A 16,891-nucleotide genomic window follows, 5' to 3' on the forward strand; every position below is an offset into this window, starting at 1 on the left:
AGCAATGCATAATGGTCCAGAAGATGCATTCAGCGCCTCCAAATGGTTATTTCGACAAATATGATCCTTTACAAAGTTGGTCCTTCAGGTCCAAATTTTTAAATAAGGCCCTCTCTCTTATGCACGTAAAAATTAGGATGGTCCATATTACACTAGTTTACAGCATTTTTGAACTCGGTAAGCTGATGATCGTTTTTGGGGTAGAATCATGCCCTGAGTTCGAAAACGCGAAGGAAAAAATTGCAGTAGAGCGGAAATTTTTTCGACTTTCCATACAAGGTTGATGATTTGAAATCGATTTTTGTTCTTTTTTTTGGCAAAGTCGCTCACTTCACACATCTCATTCTCCGTAATCAATGCTCCGATTGAGCTGAATCTTTTACTGTAACTCGCCTATATATGATATGTGAAATAAACGTTGAGAAAGAATTTTTAAATTGTTTTTTTCTTATTGAAAAAAAAAATACATTTATATACAGTATCGGACAATAAAAATGCACCAAAGTCGTTTTCCCATACAAAATAGTCAACTTTAGATTGCCATATCTCAGTTATCTCTCAACCGATTGTTTTCATTTTTCTGTACCGAACTACAAAACATTTCAATTCTTAAAAACTATTGAAAAAGCTCGGTGATAACTATTGATACAAAAGTTACAGATAGGTTGAATTTTGACAATAAAAATGCACCAAGTCAAAAAGTTTTGTAGCAAGAACTGGTTACGTCATATCATTATGGTGTCTTCGGCAAATATGATTCGTGTGTAATGATGAATACATTTGCTGAAGAAACGAACATCATATGACTTCAGTATTTTTTGCTCTGCCACTTTTTGTCTTGGTGCATTTTTATTGTCAAAATTCAACCTATCTGTAACTTTTGTATCAATAGTTATCATCGAACTTTTTCAATAGTTTTTGAGAATTGAAATGTTTTGTAGTTCGTCACAGAAAAATGAAAATAATCGGTTAAGAGATTCCTGAGATATAGCAATCTAAAGTTGACTATTTTGTATGGGAAAACGGCTTTGGTGCATTTTTATTGTCCGATACTGTATATAAAAAATACATTTATATTTATATATAAGGGCCTATATAGCCGAGGCGGTAAACGCACGGGTATTCAGCATGACCATGCTGAGGGTGACGGGTTCGATTCCCGGTCGGTCCAGGATCTTTTCGTAAAGGAAATTTCCTTGACTTCCTTGGGCATAGAGTATCTTCGTGCCTGCCACACGATATACACATGCAAAATGGTCATTGGCAGAGAAAGCTCTCAGTTAATAACTGTGGAAGTGCTTATAGAACACTAAGCTGAGAAGCAGGCTTTGTCCCATTGAGGACGTTACGCCAAGAAGAGAGAGAGAGAGACATTTTCTAATATATTTTTGGAAAATTTGCTAAAATTTAAGGAGATCGTCCCCAAAACTCGCCAATATCTTGAATTTCATCAGCCTGACGCAAACCCTGCATTCAGATGATCGAATTGTATTATATTCAGCTTTTAATTTATGGAAAAAGATTTAAATTTGGTTGAACAAAACGCAAGATTTTTGAATTTTATTAATTTCCATATTTTAAAAAGTTGTAAAACTCTATATTGAGCTAAAACTCAAGAACTGTTAGCATAGCATAGCATAGCCGACCGTACACATCCTGGGGTGGCTGTCGATAGAGAAGTTTAATGCGCCAGAAAAGTTGCCTGGGACTTGACAAACCTTTCATTTAACGAACTCTCGACACCTGGCCAGTTCCTTACGATCAGCGGGGATGGGGAGGAAATGTTGATTAGATATCTACTTAGAATATGTCCAAGAACTTGGCCCACTTCATAGATATCTGGAGTTGGATGTGGATGGGGTGTTATGGGAAGCTTTCCTTGGCGAAAAAGCACATGACAAATTATTATAAATTTAGTTTAACCATTTACCTGGCTACCGCTGAAAGAGTGAATAATAGTAGTAAACATAATGATTTAACAAAAGATTGATTACGATACGATTGGATAATTGAATTCAACTGAATACGCATATAAAACAGTTGATTATTGTGGGAAATCAGTCCACAGCTTCCGAGTGAGAGCTCCACAGCAAGTCGTTTTTCATATAAAATTTGACACAATTGGTATAAAAATCTTCAAAAATTCTTCATTTTTTTTTTTTGAATTCATAACATGGTTCAAATCTGTTTGATGCCTTTGGGACTATTATGAAGCAATAGTTTTCCCTTCATTTGGTTGAAATTATTTTTCAAACAGACCGTTTATTGCTTGTCAGGACGCGAAAAAAACATCCAACAAACCGATAAAATATACATAACGCATCAGTACATTTGGTCTGTAAGCATTGTTTCTACAGTTTATAAATTTCAAAGGGTTGATCAATTCATTCAAAATGTATCAACGTAGCATATATAATCGAATATTTGTATCGTTATAAGTTATAAATGACCATCTCACCTAAATAAACGATTGTAGGCCCCTTTTTACAGGCTATCTATATAGCAATATCACGCTGCTCATAATACCAAAGGTAGCACAGAACCATCTTAAAATGCATATATTTATTGAAATCATTTATGATATAATTACTACAGTATTGGTACAAAGTGGCTTCCTAAATAACTCTGTCGTTTAAAATGCCGTTCTGTATGTTTATTAAGTTGTCCAAAGTAGCCCCCACCCGGTTCTATATGAGATGTGTCCGATTCGTGTATGAACAACTTTTTTGTTTATTGATGGATTTAGTTCAAATTTTGCATACATCCTACATACATACATGTGTACATACTCACGATTATTATGTGTAAAAATTGTGGAAAGCCATTCACTACTCTGGTAGTTATAATGTTATGAATATGAAAAACCACGAAAAAGTGTAAAAAGAAGCCCCGCACGACGGTATATTCACACAATTGATTTACGTCAAGAGTTCTTCCATTGAAGCAGAATTGTGGCGTCCTTAGTGGTTGAAGGATATGGACGTCATAGTGATCAACTTCACCCCACATTACGATACATTCGATTTTCATAATACTTCCCTTTGGACATAGCGTGGAGTATACAAATATGGCTGCCACAATGGCCGACCTGGTCCCCTATTCACGTTTTCAACAGCACTAATCTTAAAAATTCGTAAACAAATGCGCTCAATTTGGAAAAGCTGCCTCTTTTTGCAAGTGAGCAAAGCTAGGATAAACAAGTGCTGCTTGATGCGGTGCTTCGTTCGTCAGATTTGTGCCTCTAAAGTTTGTATGCAAAATTGCAATGGGATTTCTTGATGTTTCACCTTAAAAGCCCACTCGTTTCAAATCTGCACGGTGCGTCTTACAATTGCATGCTTTGCAGCACGAAAAAATTTAACGACGATAAAAGGTGCCTCACCCTACCACGTCTAATACCATTTCTCTGTCTGCTTTCCTCAACATATTCATGATAAATAAATCAGTTTGTTCTTGTACATGTAGGCATTTGCCGGCTACTACCGTCGCGTGTATCTGTTTTGTATGCGAGTTTGCTGTGACCAATACACACTACAGCAAACGGCGTAATCTACGGCTCTACCCGGCTGGCGACAACATTCCTCATTCATTCTCGTACCGCTCGCTGCACGATCGATTCGTATACGTTCTCGGTTCATACTTGTTGCTGTTTTGCTTAGCTATCGTCAGAATGAACCAATCAAGTAAGTAGAAAGTGCAAACATTTCGACGTGACTCGAATTTACTAAATAATAAACACATTTTAGAATGCTATTGTGGTCCAGGCTACGCCACGCCAATGGATGCTGTCCGCAATGGACCTCGAGAGAAGATGTTGTACGTGGTAACAGTGCAACCGAATTTGGAGGAGCCCCACGGTGACTACCTTTCGACGGTGGATGTTGATCCAGAGAGTGCTACCTATTGTCAAGTAAGCGATACTTGCCATTCACGATGATAAGATTAGCGAAATGTTGGCTTCTTGTTTATTTAGGTCATTCATCGAACCTTTACGAACAGCACCGGCAACGAGATGCATCACAGTGGATGGAATACATGTTCAAGTTGTCACTTCGTGGATGATAAAACGAAAGCCCCTAAAAGGGATCGTATGATTCTACCATGTTTGAACTCTGATCGTATCTTTATCGTTGACGTAGGCACTAACCCCAAAGCTCCTACACTGGCAAAAGTGATTGAAGGCGATGTTCTAAGGAAAGCCAACGTAACGGCTCCACACACCACCCACTGTTTGCCGAACGGAAACATCATGATTTCAATCATGGGCGATGCAGAGGGAAATGCGAAAGGCGATTTTATTGAATTCGATAAGAATTTTGAGTTTGTTGGTACGTGGACCAAGGGGAACAAGATAGCCATGTGCGGGTACGACTATTGGTACCAGCCGTTTTTCAACGTAATGGTAGCTTCCGAGTGGGGTGCTCCGAAGATGTTCCGACGGGGATATCAAGATTCCGATGCATTGGACACTGTTCAGTACGGTCGCCGTTTGAATTTTTATAAATGGAAGGAGCAGGAATTGTTCCAAACCATTGAGATGAATGAAGAAGGAACGTGTCCCTTGGAAATTAGATTTTTGCACAATCCAAAGGAAAATCAAGGTTATGTTGGATGTGCCATGTATGCCAAAGTGTACCGGTTTTTCAAGAATGAAGATTCGGATAAGTATTCAATCGAAAAGGTGATTGACGTTCCAGCCAAAAAGGTAGAAGGATGGAATGGAGAGTACATTAACGGAATGATGACTGACATTCTCATTTCGCTGGACGACCGATTCCTCTACTTCAGCAATTGGCTGCATGGAGATGTTCGACAATACGATATTACAGATCGGTCAAACCCGAAGCTTACAGGCCAGGTTTTCCTGGGTGGTGCTGTACTGAGTGATTCCAAGGTAAAAGTCGTCGAAGATAAAGAGCTGACGAAACGGCCTGACCCGGCTTTCATTAAGGGGCGACGTCTTTTGGGTGGGCCACAAATGTTGCAACTGTCACTGGATGGCAAGCGGTTGTACGTGTCTTCGAGCTTGTTCTCCCCGTGGGACAAACAGTTCTATCCGGAGATGGTGAAAGCGGGAGGAACAATCGTACAAATTGATATTGACACGGTCAATGGAGGCATGAAACTCAACGAAAACTTTTTGGTCGATTTCGGCAATGAACCATACGGCCCATCGCTACCACATGAAATGAGGTGAGTACGGGGAGGACCTTGAGTAATTAATTTGATTGATGGGAACATAAAAACTAAATTAAACTTCTCCCTCAGATACCCTGGTGGCGATTGCACTTCCGACATATGGATTGTGAACGAGTGAAAATTTTCGGTCAGCAAAAAATAAACATGGTGCACATTTTGATACTACATTCCATTCGAAATATTGCCAGGAAAAGCGTGTAACATTTGAAAATTCAGATTCATATGCAAAGCAAAATAAAAAAATAAGAAATGTGAAACTATTTTATCTATGAATTACAACAATATACTCAAAAACACAGAAAAAGTATCCAATATTGTATTTTATGTAGGACTCGTTGTTCTCTTTACTTTATTTTTAATACCGTCAAGGCACCATTCACCGTGGATCTAAGACGAATCGGGGCAAATAAGGGCTGTCATTTGACACCAGTCTTATAAACATTGTTGGTGCCGCTTTTAATTGCCTTCATTATAGGTTAAAATTAAAGCAATATCCACAGAAGTAGAAAATTTTTCACAAAATTTGGTGATATAGTACAATTAGTAAAGGGTAGTAAGGTCGCCTTATTCCGTGGTAGGTCACCATTCACCGTGGTAGTAGGGACCCATTCACCGTGTATGAGAAATTTTATTCTATTTTGTTTAAAAATGATCAAAACAACCCAGCCAAGGGAATTTTCTTCGTTTAAATTCATTTCAAGTAATAACTTGCAAGATTTTATTAGAAAAATGAATGTTCATATTTTCGTTTTGTTTCTAGATATATGGGACAATATGGGGCACGGTGAATGGAGACCATTGATTTTTAGGGTACCCATTCACCGTGCCTTTTTGTTTCAATTAAAAAGTACGAGTAATCGTACTTTCTTGTTAAACTTACTTCGGTAATACAAAATACATACCTGATAGGTGAAGTTAATTGCTTCTTGGTGGAATAAAAACGTTACTACATTTAGTTTATCGCTTAAATCACCTTAGCGCAGTTTTCGTTTTTTCACTATGAATGCAGTGAACGAGCAGAAACCCGCTTCATGTAAACACACTTTAGTGTCAAAATGATACTTTTAAATGTTTCTAATGAGCGTTTTGATATGGTAACAATACATTAGTGTTGTATAGGTGAAATTGGAGGGAAATTGTCATATCATTCAATCATGATATGAAAATAATGAAAAAATATTCGAAGGCACACGGTGAATGGGCCCCCACGGTGAATGGCGCCTTGACGGTATAAGCATGGGACTTTGTGCGGCTAGTGTCACCAAGCTCTTAGTCGCATCGTGCTGAGAAGCGCGGGTTTGATTCGCGCCACAGCTATCAGGAAGAGTTTTCGGCTGTGCCACTGGGCGTTAAATGCTAGCCCGTTGTCTAGCGTCGTGCTTCTAAAGATCGAAAAATCTCACTGGAAGCATTGAACGTGCTCGTGTCTTGTATAGAAAAATAAATCTTCGCTCCAATCGACTGAATCTTATTTAGGTCCCATACGAACTATGAAACATTTCAGCGCAATCGGTGAAACTATAAGTGCAAGCGGTTCAAATTTGCATAGGATTTACTATGGAGAATGTTGCACTTACAGAAAATAAACCCCCAGAGGATGCCCTTTGCCTCCTTAATTCAAATCGATTAACGCTCCTTGCGGAAAAGGCATTCAACCCATACGAAGACCGCACAACGATGTGATGCCGGTGAAAAAAGTTATTTGATTATTACCTGTTAGTGATCCAGCGATTGGCTCTTTGTATTGATAAATTTTGCCCCAAATCGTATTCAGAGTTGGCAGCACTCTCTCAGATCAGAGGCGAGTGAACCACTCGGTTTAAAGCCTATATAATACAAAAAAAAACTCTCTCAGATTACAATGAAACTTTCTGGGTATGTAGACCATGACAAGATAAGCCACTTTTTATAAGAGTTGTTACCGGCAACACTGTTGACCGCGAAACGATGGTGAAACCACCGTCCGATCCCTCGCAACTGAGCGGCTGTCGCCGAGCGGACTGTCAGATCGGACAGCAACTGACAGAACAGAGAAAGACAGACCCATTCAGACTTTGCTAGTGCACATATAAGCAGCATTTTGTTCGCAGTGATAGTGAATTTGTTGGTATATTTCGATAGTTTGAAGTGAGTTTTTGGTTAATTATTTGTTGAATTGTTATACTAAATTTATTCCGTTATAGTCAGTTAGAAATTACATCAGTTTCCGCACACAGTCAGCACCGCACAGTGCATAATTATTACAGTCAGTTGAGGTAGGTTATTGGCAGAAATTAACTTTATTCAGACAGTGCGAAACAGTATGTAACCTACAATTAAATTATGTAAATTTCTATAGATTATCCGACCCACGTTTTTTCCGGTTATAGTCACACCTGGAAGAGACAGAAAAATACCGAAAATGTAAGAATTAACTTAATGTCTGTTTACTGACCACCGACTAAATGAACTCAATAAATTTCAGCTTTGTAGCTGCTAAGTCTGCAACTAGAAGAACGGTGTTTGTTCCGACGATCGGGAACATTCTACAAAGATTTTCGTCCGAAGTTGGACGATTGTTGCCCATCGCTGGTCCCTGCCGAGGAGTAAACAACCGGGAGAACGTCCGCCGACTGAACGACCCACGATTGAAGACCATCACCATCGTATCGCCGCCGCCGTCGTCGTCGTCGCTGGTGGTTTGATTGCAGGAAAACAAGTCAGTATACAGTTTTCTTTTTGCTACCATCTCGGATCCCGCACCACAGTAGTGGCCCGTGCAGTTTGGCAGTTTAGTAAGCTTGTTTGGTAGACAGTTGAGCTAGGGCAATTAGATTTAATTATGCCGAAAAAGAGCAAGAATGTTACCAACACGGGGGGAATTGATAACCCATGCAAAAAATGCAATCAAATACTGGGAGATGATAATTGGGTCTGTTGCGATGTGTGCGAATCGTGGGTACATTTTCAGTGCGCGGGTGTGAATCAATCAATCGCGGATAAAAGTTGGAAGTGCGGTGACTGTCTAGCCGATTGGGACGGCACCGATGTAACATCTAAATCGGGAGTGTCGTTTAATGAATCTTCAGTGAGTAAAAGCAGTAGTCGTGCATCTCAACGATTGCAACTCAGCTTGCAGCATCTGGAGGAACAACGTAGGCTGAATAAGTTGCGGTCGGAAGAAGCAGCCAAATTGAAGCAGCTGGATGAAGAGCAGGAGTACTTGAAGCAGCGATACGACCTACTAATGCAGATTGCTGACGAAAAAGATTCATCCAGCAGGCACAGTGGTGTAAGCGGAAAAAGTCGACGAACCGGAGTAAGTGTGAAGAGTAAACGTGACCAGTTGGAGAAGTGGTTGAAGGGAGCTGTGGTGGACGAAGTTGGACAGTCGAAGCCATCGTCGTCTGGAGATCAAGCTGCCCTGCCGGTTCACACAGTTAGTGAACCAGTACAACCGCCCGTTGGAATTGGAGAATCTCAATTACCAGCAGTTTCGTTGCTGAATAGTTCATCACAGGTTTCTGTTCCGTCGAACGTGAATCCACTGTGTCCTGCTTCGGGAACCATTGGAAATGTTCCAACGCTGGCGAAATCCTATGAACAGTTACTATCTGGGCAAGGAGTTTCCATGGTGTCGTCTGTTCCGGCATCGGCAGCTGAACGTTTCGTTTCTTCAGTCCCGCAACGAACAGTAGCTTCGTCAGATATCAGCGCAATTCTTCCGAGATTGTTGGATATTCGAGTAGGAAACACCAATTCTGTGGCGGCGACATTACCCACAGTCACTTTCGCTGCACGGGATACAGTAGTGTCCTCAGCTTCCTGTACAGCATCGCAACCCTGTGTTGGTTCCAGCGGTCTGATGTCAACAGTTTACGGTGGTCATCCGTACTACACGGCCGCTCCAATGGCACATCTAGCACCAACAAATGCGGTAGCTTCTGGAGATTTCGTTCGAGTAAATTCATCTCAAAGCTATTTCGGTAGTGTTCCGCATTCAGGAGTTCCGCATAGTTCAGCAGTTCTCCACGGAAATGCACCATTAGGTTGTTCGCCGGCTGTACCAGTAATGAATTCGTTTGGACCATCAGTTGCTGGAGCGGGATTGCCGAATGTAACACAATTGAGTCAGGCAGTAGGGCCAACTAGTGCCCAACTCGCGGCGCGACAGGTAATGCCTCGTGAGTTGCCGAAATTTAGTGGAGATCCCCAGGAGTGGCCCATCTTCTACAGTTCTTTCAAGAACACGACGGAGGTTTGCGGATATACCGATGCGGAGAATTTGGCCCGTCTACAAAGGAGTTTGGGAGGTTCCGCATTAGAAGCCGTACGAAGTCGTCTGCTGTTACCAGCGTCTGTTCCGTATGTGATGGATACGCTCCACAAACTCTACGGGCGACCGGAGATTCTGATCAGTTCGCTTCTGAAGAAGGTGAGGAACGTGCCAGCCCCCAAAGCTGAGCACCTGAATACGATTGTAGCCTATGGATTGGCCATTCAGAACTTGGTCGATCATATCATCTTGGCCGATCAGCAAGCACATTTGGCGAACCCAATGTTGCTTCAGGAGTTGGTCGATAAGTTGCCGACATCCCTCAAGATGCAGTGGGGAACCTACAAGCAAGGCGTTGCATATGTCAACCTGGCGACATTCAACGGTTTCATGGCAGGCCTTGTGAACTTGGCGTCGGAGCTCACTATCGACGTGGACTGCGCACAGAACCAGCATAAACAAGTTCGCGCGGAGAAGCCGAAGCCAAGGGAGAAGTTGTTCACTCACGCCAACGAATCGTCCGATGCAGCCAAGAAGGAAAAGGACACGTCGACAGAAAGGTCTGTTTCAAAAGCCTGCTCGTATTGCGGAAAGGACAATCATCAGATCCTGAACTGTTCCAGTTTCAAGTCTTTGGATATTGGAGCGAGGTGGAAAGCAATGCGTCAGAAGAATCTGTGTCGTCTGTGTTTAGTACCGCATCGGAAATAGCCATGCCACTCGAAAAAGGAGTGTGGCGTGGATGGCTGTCGTTTTCGTCATCACATGCTGTTGCATAGTAACCAGTTTAGCCGAGGCGAATCCGCTGAGACAACGAAGCCAACAGAAGCGGTACAGCACAACTACCACCACACGAAGTCGTTTTCTCTCTTCCGTTATCTGCCAATCACGATTTACGGAGACGGAAAACAAGTAGAAATCTACGCGTTCCTGGACGACGGATCATCGTCGACGTTACTGGAAGAGGCAGTTGCAGTTCAGTTGGGGATTGACGGAGAGCCGGACAACCTTTGGTTAGGATGGACAGGGAAGATCGGCAGACACGAGAAGAGCTCCAAAAGGGTCAACGTGGAGATTTCTGGAGCTGGGAAACAAAATACCTTCCAGTTGAGCAACGTACGGACGGTACGTGAGCTAGGACTTCCCAGTCAAACGTTGAACTATTCCGATCTGTCAGGATCCTATCCACATCTACAAGGTCTTCCCGTCAGCAGTTATGTGAATGCGAAACCCAGAATGATCATCGGCATCGAGCACGTTCATCTCCTTACCAGTCTGAAGCTTCGCGAAGGCGGGAGAAGTGATCCAGTCGCAACGAAAACTCGTCTCGGCTGGTGCGTCTACGGAAGAAATTCTGGAAGTGAAGGATCCGTGGAACAGCTGAATCTGCACGTCGGTCAGGAGATGAGTAACAGTGATCTGTACGACTCGATGAAGAAGTTTTTCGCCGTCGAAGAAGCTGTGGTCACGAAGCACCTAGAGTCCGACGAAGATCAACGAGCGCGCAGCATTTTGGAGACAACTACAGTTCGCCGAGGTTCAAGAATCGAGTCTGGTTTACTGTGGCGAAAGGACAATATCCACTTTCCAGAGAGCTACAAGATGGCGATGAACAGACTCGTTGGATTGGAGAAGCGTCTGTCCAGAGATTCAGAACTTCGACAAAGAGTGAACGAGCAGATCAAAAGCTTCGAGCAAAAGCAGTACATCAGTAAAGCATCACAGGAAGAAGTTAGCAGTCTGGATCCTCGACGAGTCTGGTATTTGCCGCTGGGAGTGGTGATCAATCCCAAGAAGCCAGGCAAAATTCGAATGGTTTGGGATGCGGCCGCGAAAGCTTATGGAGTCTGCTTCAACGATATGCTGCTGAAGGGTCCGGATCTTCTCGTACCGCTAGTAGACGTTTTGCTGCGATTCAGGCAAGGGAAAGTCGCCGTGTGCTCTGACATTCGGGAAATGTTCCTCCGAATCCTCATCCGTGATGAAGACAGATGGTCGCAGTGCTTTCTTTGGAGAGGTAGTCCGGAGGAAGAAGTCCAAGTCTACGTGATCAACGTGGCGATGTTCGGTGCAACCAGCTCACCTTGTACGGCGCAGTTTGTGAAGAACTGGAATGCTTCTGGCTACAGCGAACAGTACCCCAGGGCAGTGGAAGCAGTGACCAAGAACCACTACGTGGATGACTTCCTCGACAGCGTCAACTCGGTGGAAGAAGCAGTACAGTTGGTACAGCAAGTGCAAGATATCCATGCAGCAGCCGGTTTCCAGTTTGGGAAGATACTGTCCAACGAGCAGGAAGTGCTAGCCCGACTAGGAGAGACGAATACAGCGATCAGTAAACCACTGCCAGTAGACAAAGACCGAACATACGAACGTGTTCTGGGCGTCACATGGATTCCGTCGGAAGATGCCTTCACATTCAGTCACCAAGGATTGGAGGAAGTTCTAGGTACCGATTGGGCGTCACCAACGAAGCGCCAGGTCCTACGTATTGTGATGAAGCTCTACGATCCCTTAGGATTCATCGCACACTTCGTCGTCCAAGGGAAGATTCTGATGCAGGAGATTTGGCGAACAGGTACAAACTGGGACGAGCCTATTGCGGAGCAACCACGCGAACTTTGGACAAGGTGGATGGAGCAGTATCAGCAGATCAACGAAGTAAACGTTCCGCGCTGCTTTTTCAAGGATTCCTGCCCACAGCAAGTCAGCGATATTCAGGTACATGTGTTCACGGATGCGAGCGTGTCAGCCTGTGCGTGTGTGGCCTACCTTAGAATCACAGTAGATGGAGAGAGTCAGTGTTCGCTGATCGCAGCAAAAACAAAAGTTGCGCCTCTTCGAGCGCTTTCTATTCCACGCTTGGAATTACAGGCTGCCATGATGGGTTCCCGTCTACTACAGAACATCTGCTCGGCCCTAACCATCAACATTCAGAGGCGTTTCCTGTGGTCAGATTCAGCAACAGTTCTTGCTTGGCTTCGCTCCGATAGTCGTCGGTATCATCAGTTCGTGTCTTTTCGTGTTGGTGAAATCCTGTCGTTAACCAGTGTAGATGAATGGCGTTACGTTCCTTCTCGCGAAAATGTTGCGGACGATGCCACGAAATGGAATGGAGGGCCTTCATTCGACCCGGATTGCCGTTGGTATCAGGGTCCAGCATTTCTGCAAGATCCGGAAAGTCAGTGGCCTACGGAACGGCCAGGAAATACAGCGGAAGCAGATGTGACGACTGAAGAAATTCGCCTTGTAGCAGTACACCGTACAGCAGAGGAAGTGGTAGACGTGCAACGTTTTTCCAACTGGATTAGACTACTACGAGCGATAGCATACGTCCACCGAGCTGTGGCAGCATGGAAGCACCTGACAAGCGGGACAAGATCGCTCAAAATACTCAGCCAGAGTGAGTTCGCGAAAGCAGAGGAAACACTATGGCGGCAAGCACAAGCACAGGCGTATCCGGAAGAAATTCAGCTGTTGGGCGAAGGAAAATGTGTGGCGAAAGGCAGTTCAATACGTGCGCTGTCTCCATTCCTGGATGAGAAAGGAGTTCTACGAGTTGGCGGCAGAATCGAACAAGCTCCATCGATTGCATATGAAACGAAGCATCCAGTCGTGTTGCCGAGAAATCATCGAATCACATACCTCGTTGTGCTCAGCTTCCATCAGCAGTTTCTTCACGCAAACACCGAGACAGTGTGCAACGAGTTGAGACAACGGTTCTACATCCCGAGGATGCGAACAGTAGTGCGGAGCGTATGCCGTAGCTGTCAGTACTGCAAGATTAAGAAAGCAGCTCCAGTTCCACCGATGATGGGACCGCTTCCGAAGGTGCGTTTGACTCCCTTCATCCGTCCGTTTACGTACGTTGGCGTGGACTACCTTGGTCCCTTCGAAGTGAAAATCGGTCGCAGTCTAGTGAAGCGGTGGATATGTTTGTTCACGTGCCTCACAGTTCGAGCTGTTCATCTGGAGCTAGCACACAGTCTATCAACGAAGTCTTGCGTAATGGCGTTCAGGCGTTTCGTTAATCGGCGAGGAGCTCCGCTGGAAGTATTCTCGGACAACGGTACCAACTTTGTGGGAGCCAGTCGTCAGTTGACAGATGAGATCCAGAGAACCAAGGCCATCAACGAGGATTGTGCGGCTACGTTCACCAACGCCCGAACGCAGTGGCACTTCAACGTTCCTGCAGCCCCGCATATGGGAGGTCCGTGGGAGCGGATGGTGAAGTCTGTAAAAGTAGCAATGGCAGCAATATCCGATAGTCCGAATCATCCGAGTGACGAGGTGTTCGAAACCATAATGCTGGAAGCAGAGGGGATCGTAAACAGTCGTCCACTGACCTACGTTCCCTTAGAAGCAGCCGATCAAGAAGCGCTCACTCCGAATCACTTCTTGCTGTACAGTTCAAGCGGCATAAAGCAGCCTACAGTTGATCAGTCAGTCAGTCTTCGAGACAGCTGGTCAGTCGCTAGGAACATCGTTGACGAATTCTGGCGCAGATGGGTGTTGGAGTATTTGCCGATGCTAACAAGGAGGACGAAGTGGTTCGAGAGCGTGAAACCGTTGGAACCTGGGGACCTAGTTGTGATAATAGATGAGCAGACACGGAACAGTTGGGAAAGAGGCCGGATTCTGGAGGTCTTTCCGGACAAATCAGGTCAAGTTCGACGAGCAGTGGTGCAGACAGCTCGAGGAGTCTTTGCCAGGCCAGCAGTTAAGCTAGCAGTTTTGGATGTTTCAAGTAACGACAAGAAGGCGGATGAAGTCGCTCCGGAAACGGAAGTGGTTCACGGGGCGGGGAATGTTACCGGCAACACTGTTGACCGCGAAACGATGGTGAAACCACCGTCCGATCCCTCGCAACTGAGCGGCTGTCGCCGAGCGGACTGTCAGATCGGACAGCAACTGACAGAACAGAGAAAGACAGACCCATTCAGACTTTGCTAGTGCACATATAAGCAGCATTTTGTTCGCAGTGATAGTGAATTTGTTGGTATATTTCGATAGTTTGAAGTGAGTTTTTGGTTAATTATTTGTTGAATTGTTATACTAAATTTATTCCGTTATAGTCAGTTAGAAATTACATCAGTTTCCGCACACAGTCAGCACCGCACAGTGCATAATTATTACAGTCAGTTGAGGTAGGTTATTGGCAGAAATTAACTTTATTCAGACAGTGCGAAACAGTATGTAACCTACAATTAAATTATGTAAATTTCTATAGATTATCCGACCCACGTTTTTTCCGGTTATAGTCACACCTGGAAGAGACAGAAAAATACCGAAAATGTAAGAACACGCAGAAAAATCTATGTTAAAATCAAAAATATTTGAGGCAAATTCAAATAAATTGTCAATTTGTTCTGGCCACAAAAATAAAACTGTTTGGAGCAAATCGAACGTCACATTTGAAGCTAATGCAATCCATGTTTGAAACAAAAATGCATCTTCTGACAGATTATGTTAGAAATAAATGTAAATATTTTTGTTTTTTTGTGGCAGGTCGGCCCTACGGAAATATTTGTTTTCCCATTGAACTTATAAAGTCATTTCCTTCGCTGGAAAAATCCACCTCCCGTGTTGTACTTTCAATGCCAACATCATGTATACATGTATTAAATAACATACGCTCCCGAAAACAACGGGATTTCGTGAAGGCTTTCGGTGAACCTTGCCTTTTTTGCAGGAGGAAATTTTGTTTGATGTTGCAGCTGGAACTTGTGAGTTTTGTTTATGTTCTCGACGGCGGAACGGGGGGCTCCTCAATGGGTATTGTCGCAATAAATGTGTAATTGAGTTAGTTTTAAAAATTAAAATTTTAGTTTTAAACATTTCATCAATTTATCGAATAAACATGAATATTTTTGTTTCAAACGAATGAAATTTGTCTCCGTGAATTAACTTAATGTCTGTTTACTGACCACCGACTAAATGAACTCAATAAATTTCAGCTTTGTAGCTGCTAAGTCTGCAACTAGAAGAACGGTGTTTGTTCCGACGATCGGGAACAAGAGTAGTCATCTTTTATTAAACAACTTTGAAAAAAATCAATAAAAAAAGCTTAGCCCTTTTCAAAAGTCAGTCTAGATAAACTTTGAAGAAACTAAGCTTGCATAGGGCTTGTTCACAAATGTCATAACGCTGGAGGGGATGGGTGGGTGTCCTTCATGGTGTTACAGCCCGAACAAATAATTTTTCTTCCCATACAAACAGTGTCACAAAGGGGTGGGTGGGTGTCAAAACAAGCCCATTTTGGCGTTATGATATTTGTATTTATTTTATTGATTTTTTTTTCAAATGTGTTTAAAAAAAGATGACTACTTTTACAAAAAAGAGTTGGATGAGTAATTAACACAAAATAAGTCAAGTTAAAGAAAAATAAAAAAATACACTGAAAAAAATATTTTTTCAAACACAAAGCGGGTAAAAACGCCATTTCTTTTATTTCAGTGAAATTTTGTCTCAAAATAGTTAATCATGATCCATACCAACCGTTCATACATCACAAGATGAGCACTAGAGTGGGTCATCGTTTATATGGAAAATTGAAAAATTCAATAGTATCCCATCAGATCAAAGCTTTTTTGATCTCATTTCAGGACCCAAATAAGTGTGGGCTAAAATATAAACGACTCATAAGAAAGTGATCATTCTTCATAAATAATTCCAAAAGTCCCAGTGAAGTAACAGGGATGCAAGCAGTAATAAATAACAAAAGTTCCATAAACAAATTAAAAATTGCATAAATAAATCAAATGTTTCCATAAATAATTGATTTTTGAGCAATTAAAAACGTCAAAAATGCAATGAATAATTCAACTGTTGCAATAAAAAAAGCCAATTTTCCCACCGAAAAACTTCGAATTTTCCATAAATAAATTCGATTTTTCCATAATAAATTAGAAAATTCACAATAAAAAAATATCGAAAAAGCAATAAATAATTCAAAAAGTGCAATAAACAAAAATATAAATTATCAATAAATGTCAAAAAACGTAAATGCATTTTGAGCCAAAAAAATATGCAGACCATGCGGCGAGGCCGCATAGAGGAACTGAGGCGGCAGAAGTTCGCCGAAGTTTCCGATAACCGATGCACCGCAACTGCATCGATTCGGTTCTAGGCAAACCACAGATCCAAGAATTTGCCCGGTATAATGCAAACATAGATGTTATCCCTTTTTTAAGGTCCGACGAGCGATAGCGAGTTCGGACAGCAAGCAATTGCTCGGTAAATTGCAATCATAGTTACGCAAGCTTTTCAGTCGTTTCAGTCATATAAGTGCGATTCAGCATTTCACTGTCTCATACTTTCCTGCATTTGTTTTTCATGGGTAATTTCGTCATTTTTTATTGCATTTTTTGAATTTTTTATTGCTTTTTCGATATTTTTTTATTGTGAATTTTCTAATTTATTATGGAAAAATCGGAT

General features: G+C 42.6%; 2 protein-coding genes across 2 annotated transcripts; both read left to right on the plus strand.

Annotated features, from left to right (window-relative positions):
* The first annotated feature begins 3,194 nt into the window (after nucleotides 1–3,194).
* On the plus strand, nucleotides 3,195–5,456 carry LOC115259941 (methanethiol oxidase-like). The gene is made up of 4 exons (XM_062856612.1): nucleotides 3,195–3,683; nucleotides 3,747–3,910; nucleotides 3,974–5,193; nucleotides 5,269–5,456. The coding sequence occupies exons 1-4, from the start codon at nucleotides 3,431–3,433 to the stop codon at nucleotides 5,315–5,317; spliced, it is 1,686 nt and encodes a 561-aa protein (XP_062712596.1). The 5' UTR covers nucleotides 3,195–3,430; the 3' UTR covers nucleotides 5,318–5,456.
* A 4,763-nt stretch (nucleotides 5,457–10,219) lies between these two features.
* On the plus strand, nucleotides 10,220–14,407 carry LOC134290661 (uncharacterized). The gene has a single exon (XM_062857840.1). It carries the CDS (start codon nucleotides 10,220–10,222, stop codon nucleotides 14,405–14,407), a length of 4,188 nt encoding a protein of 1,395 aa, XP_062713824.1.
* The last annotated feature ends 2,484 nt before the right edge of the window (nucleotides 14,408–16,891 follow it).

Source organism: Aedes albopictus, chromosome 3, assembly GCF_035046485.1.
Source record: "Aedes albopictus strain Foshan chromosome 3, AalbF5, whole genome shotgun sequence".
NCBI classification, from domain to species: Eukaryota; Metazoa; Arthropoda; class Insecta; order Diptera; family Culicidae; genus Aedes; species Aedes albopictus.

Bases quoted from the DNA above. Each gene is read 5' to 3' on its own strand.
- LOC115259941 (XM_062856612.1), top strand. From the start codon at position 3,431: ATGATAAATAAATCAGTTTGTTCTTGTACATGTAGGCATTTGCCGGCT. The intron at 3,684-3,746 runs GTAAGTAGAAAG...AACACATTTTAG, and splicing joins CGTCAGAATGAACCAATCAA to AATGCTATTGTGGTCCAGGC. The intron at 3,911-3,973 runs GTAAGCGATACT...TTGTTTATTTAG, and splicing joins AGAGTGCTACCTATTGTCAA to GTCATTCATCGAACCTTTAC.
- LOC134290661 (XM_062857840.1), top strand. From the start codon at position 10,220: ATGCTGTTGCATAGTAACCAGTTTAGCCGAGGCGAATCCGCTGAGACA.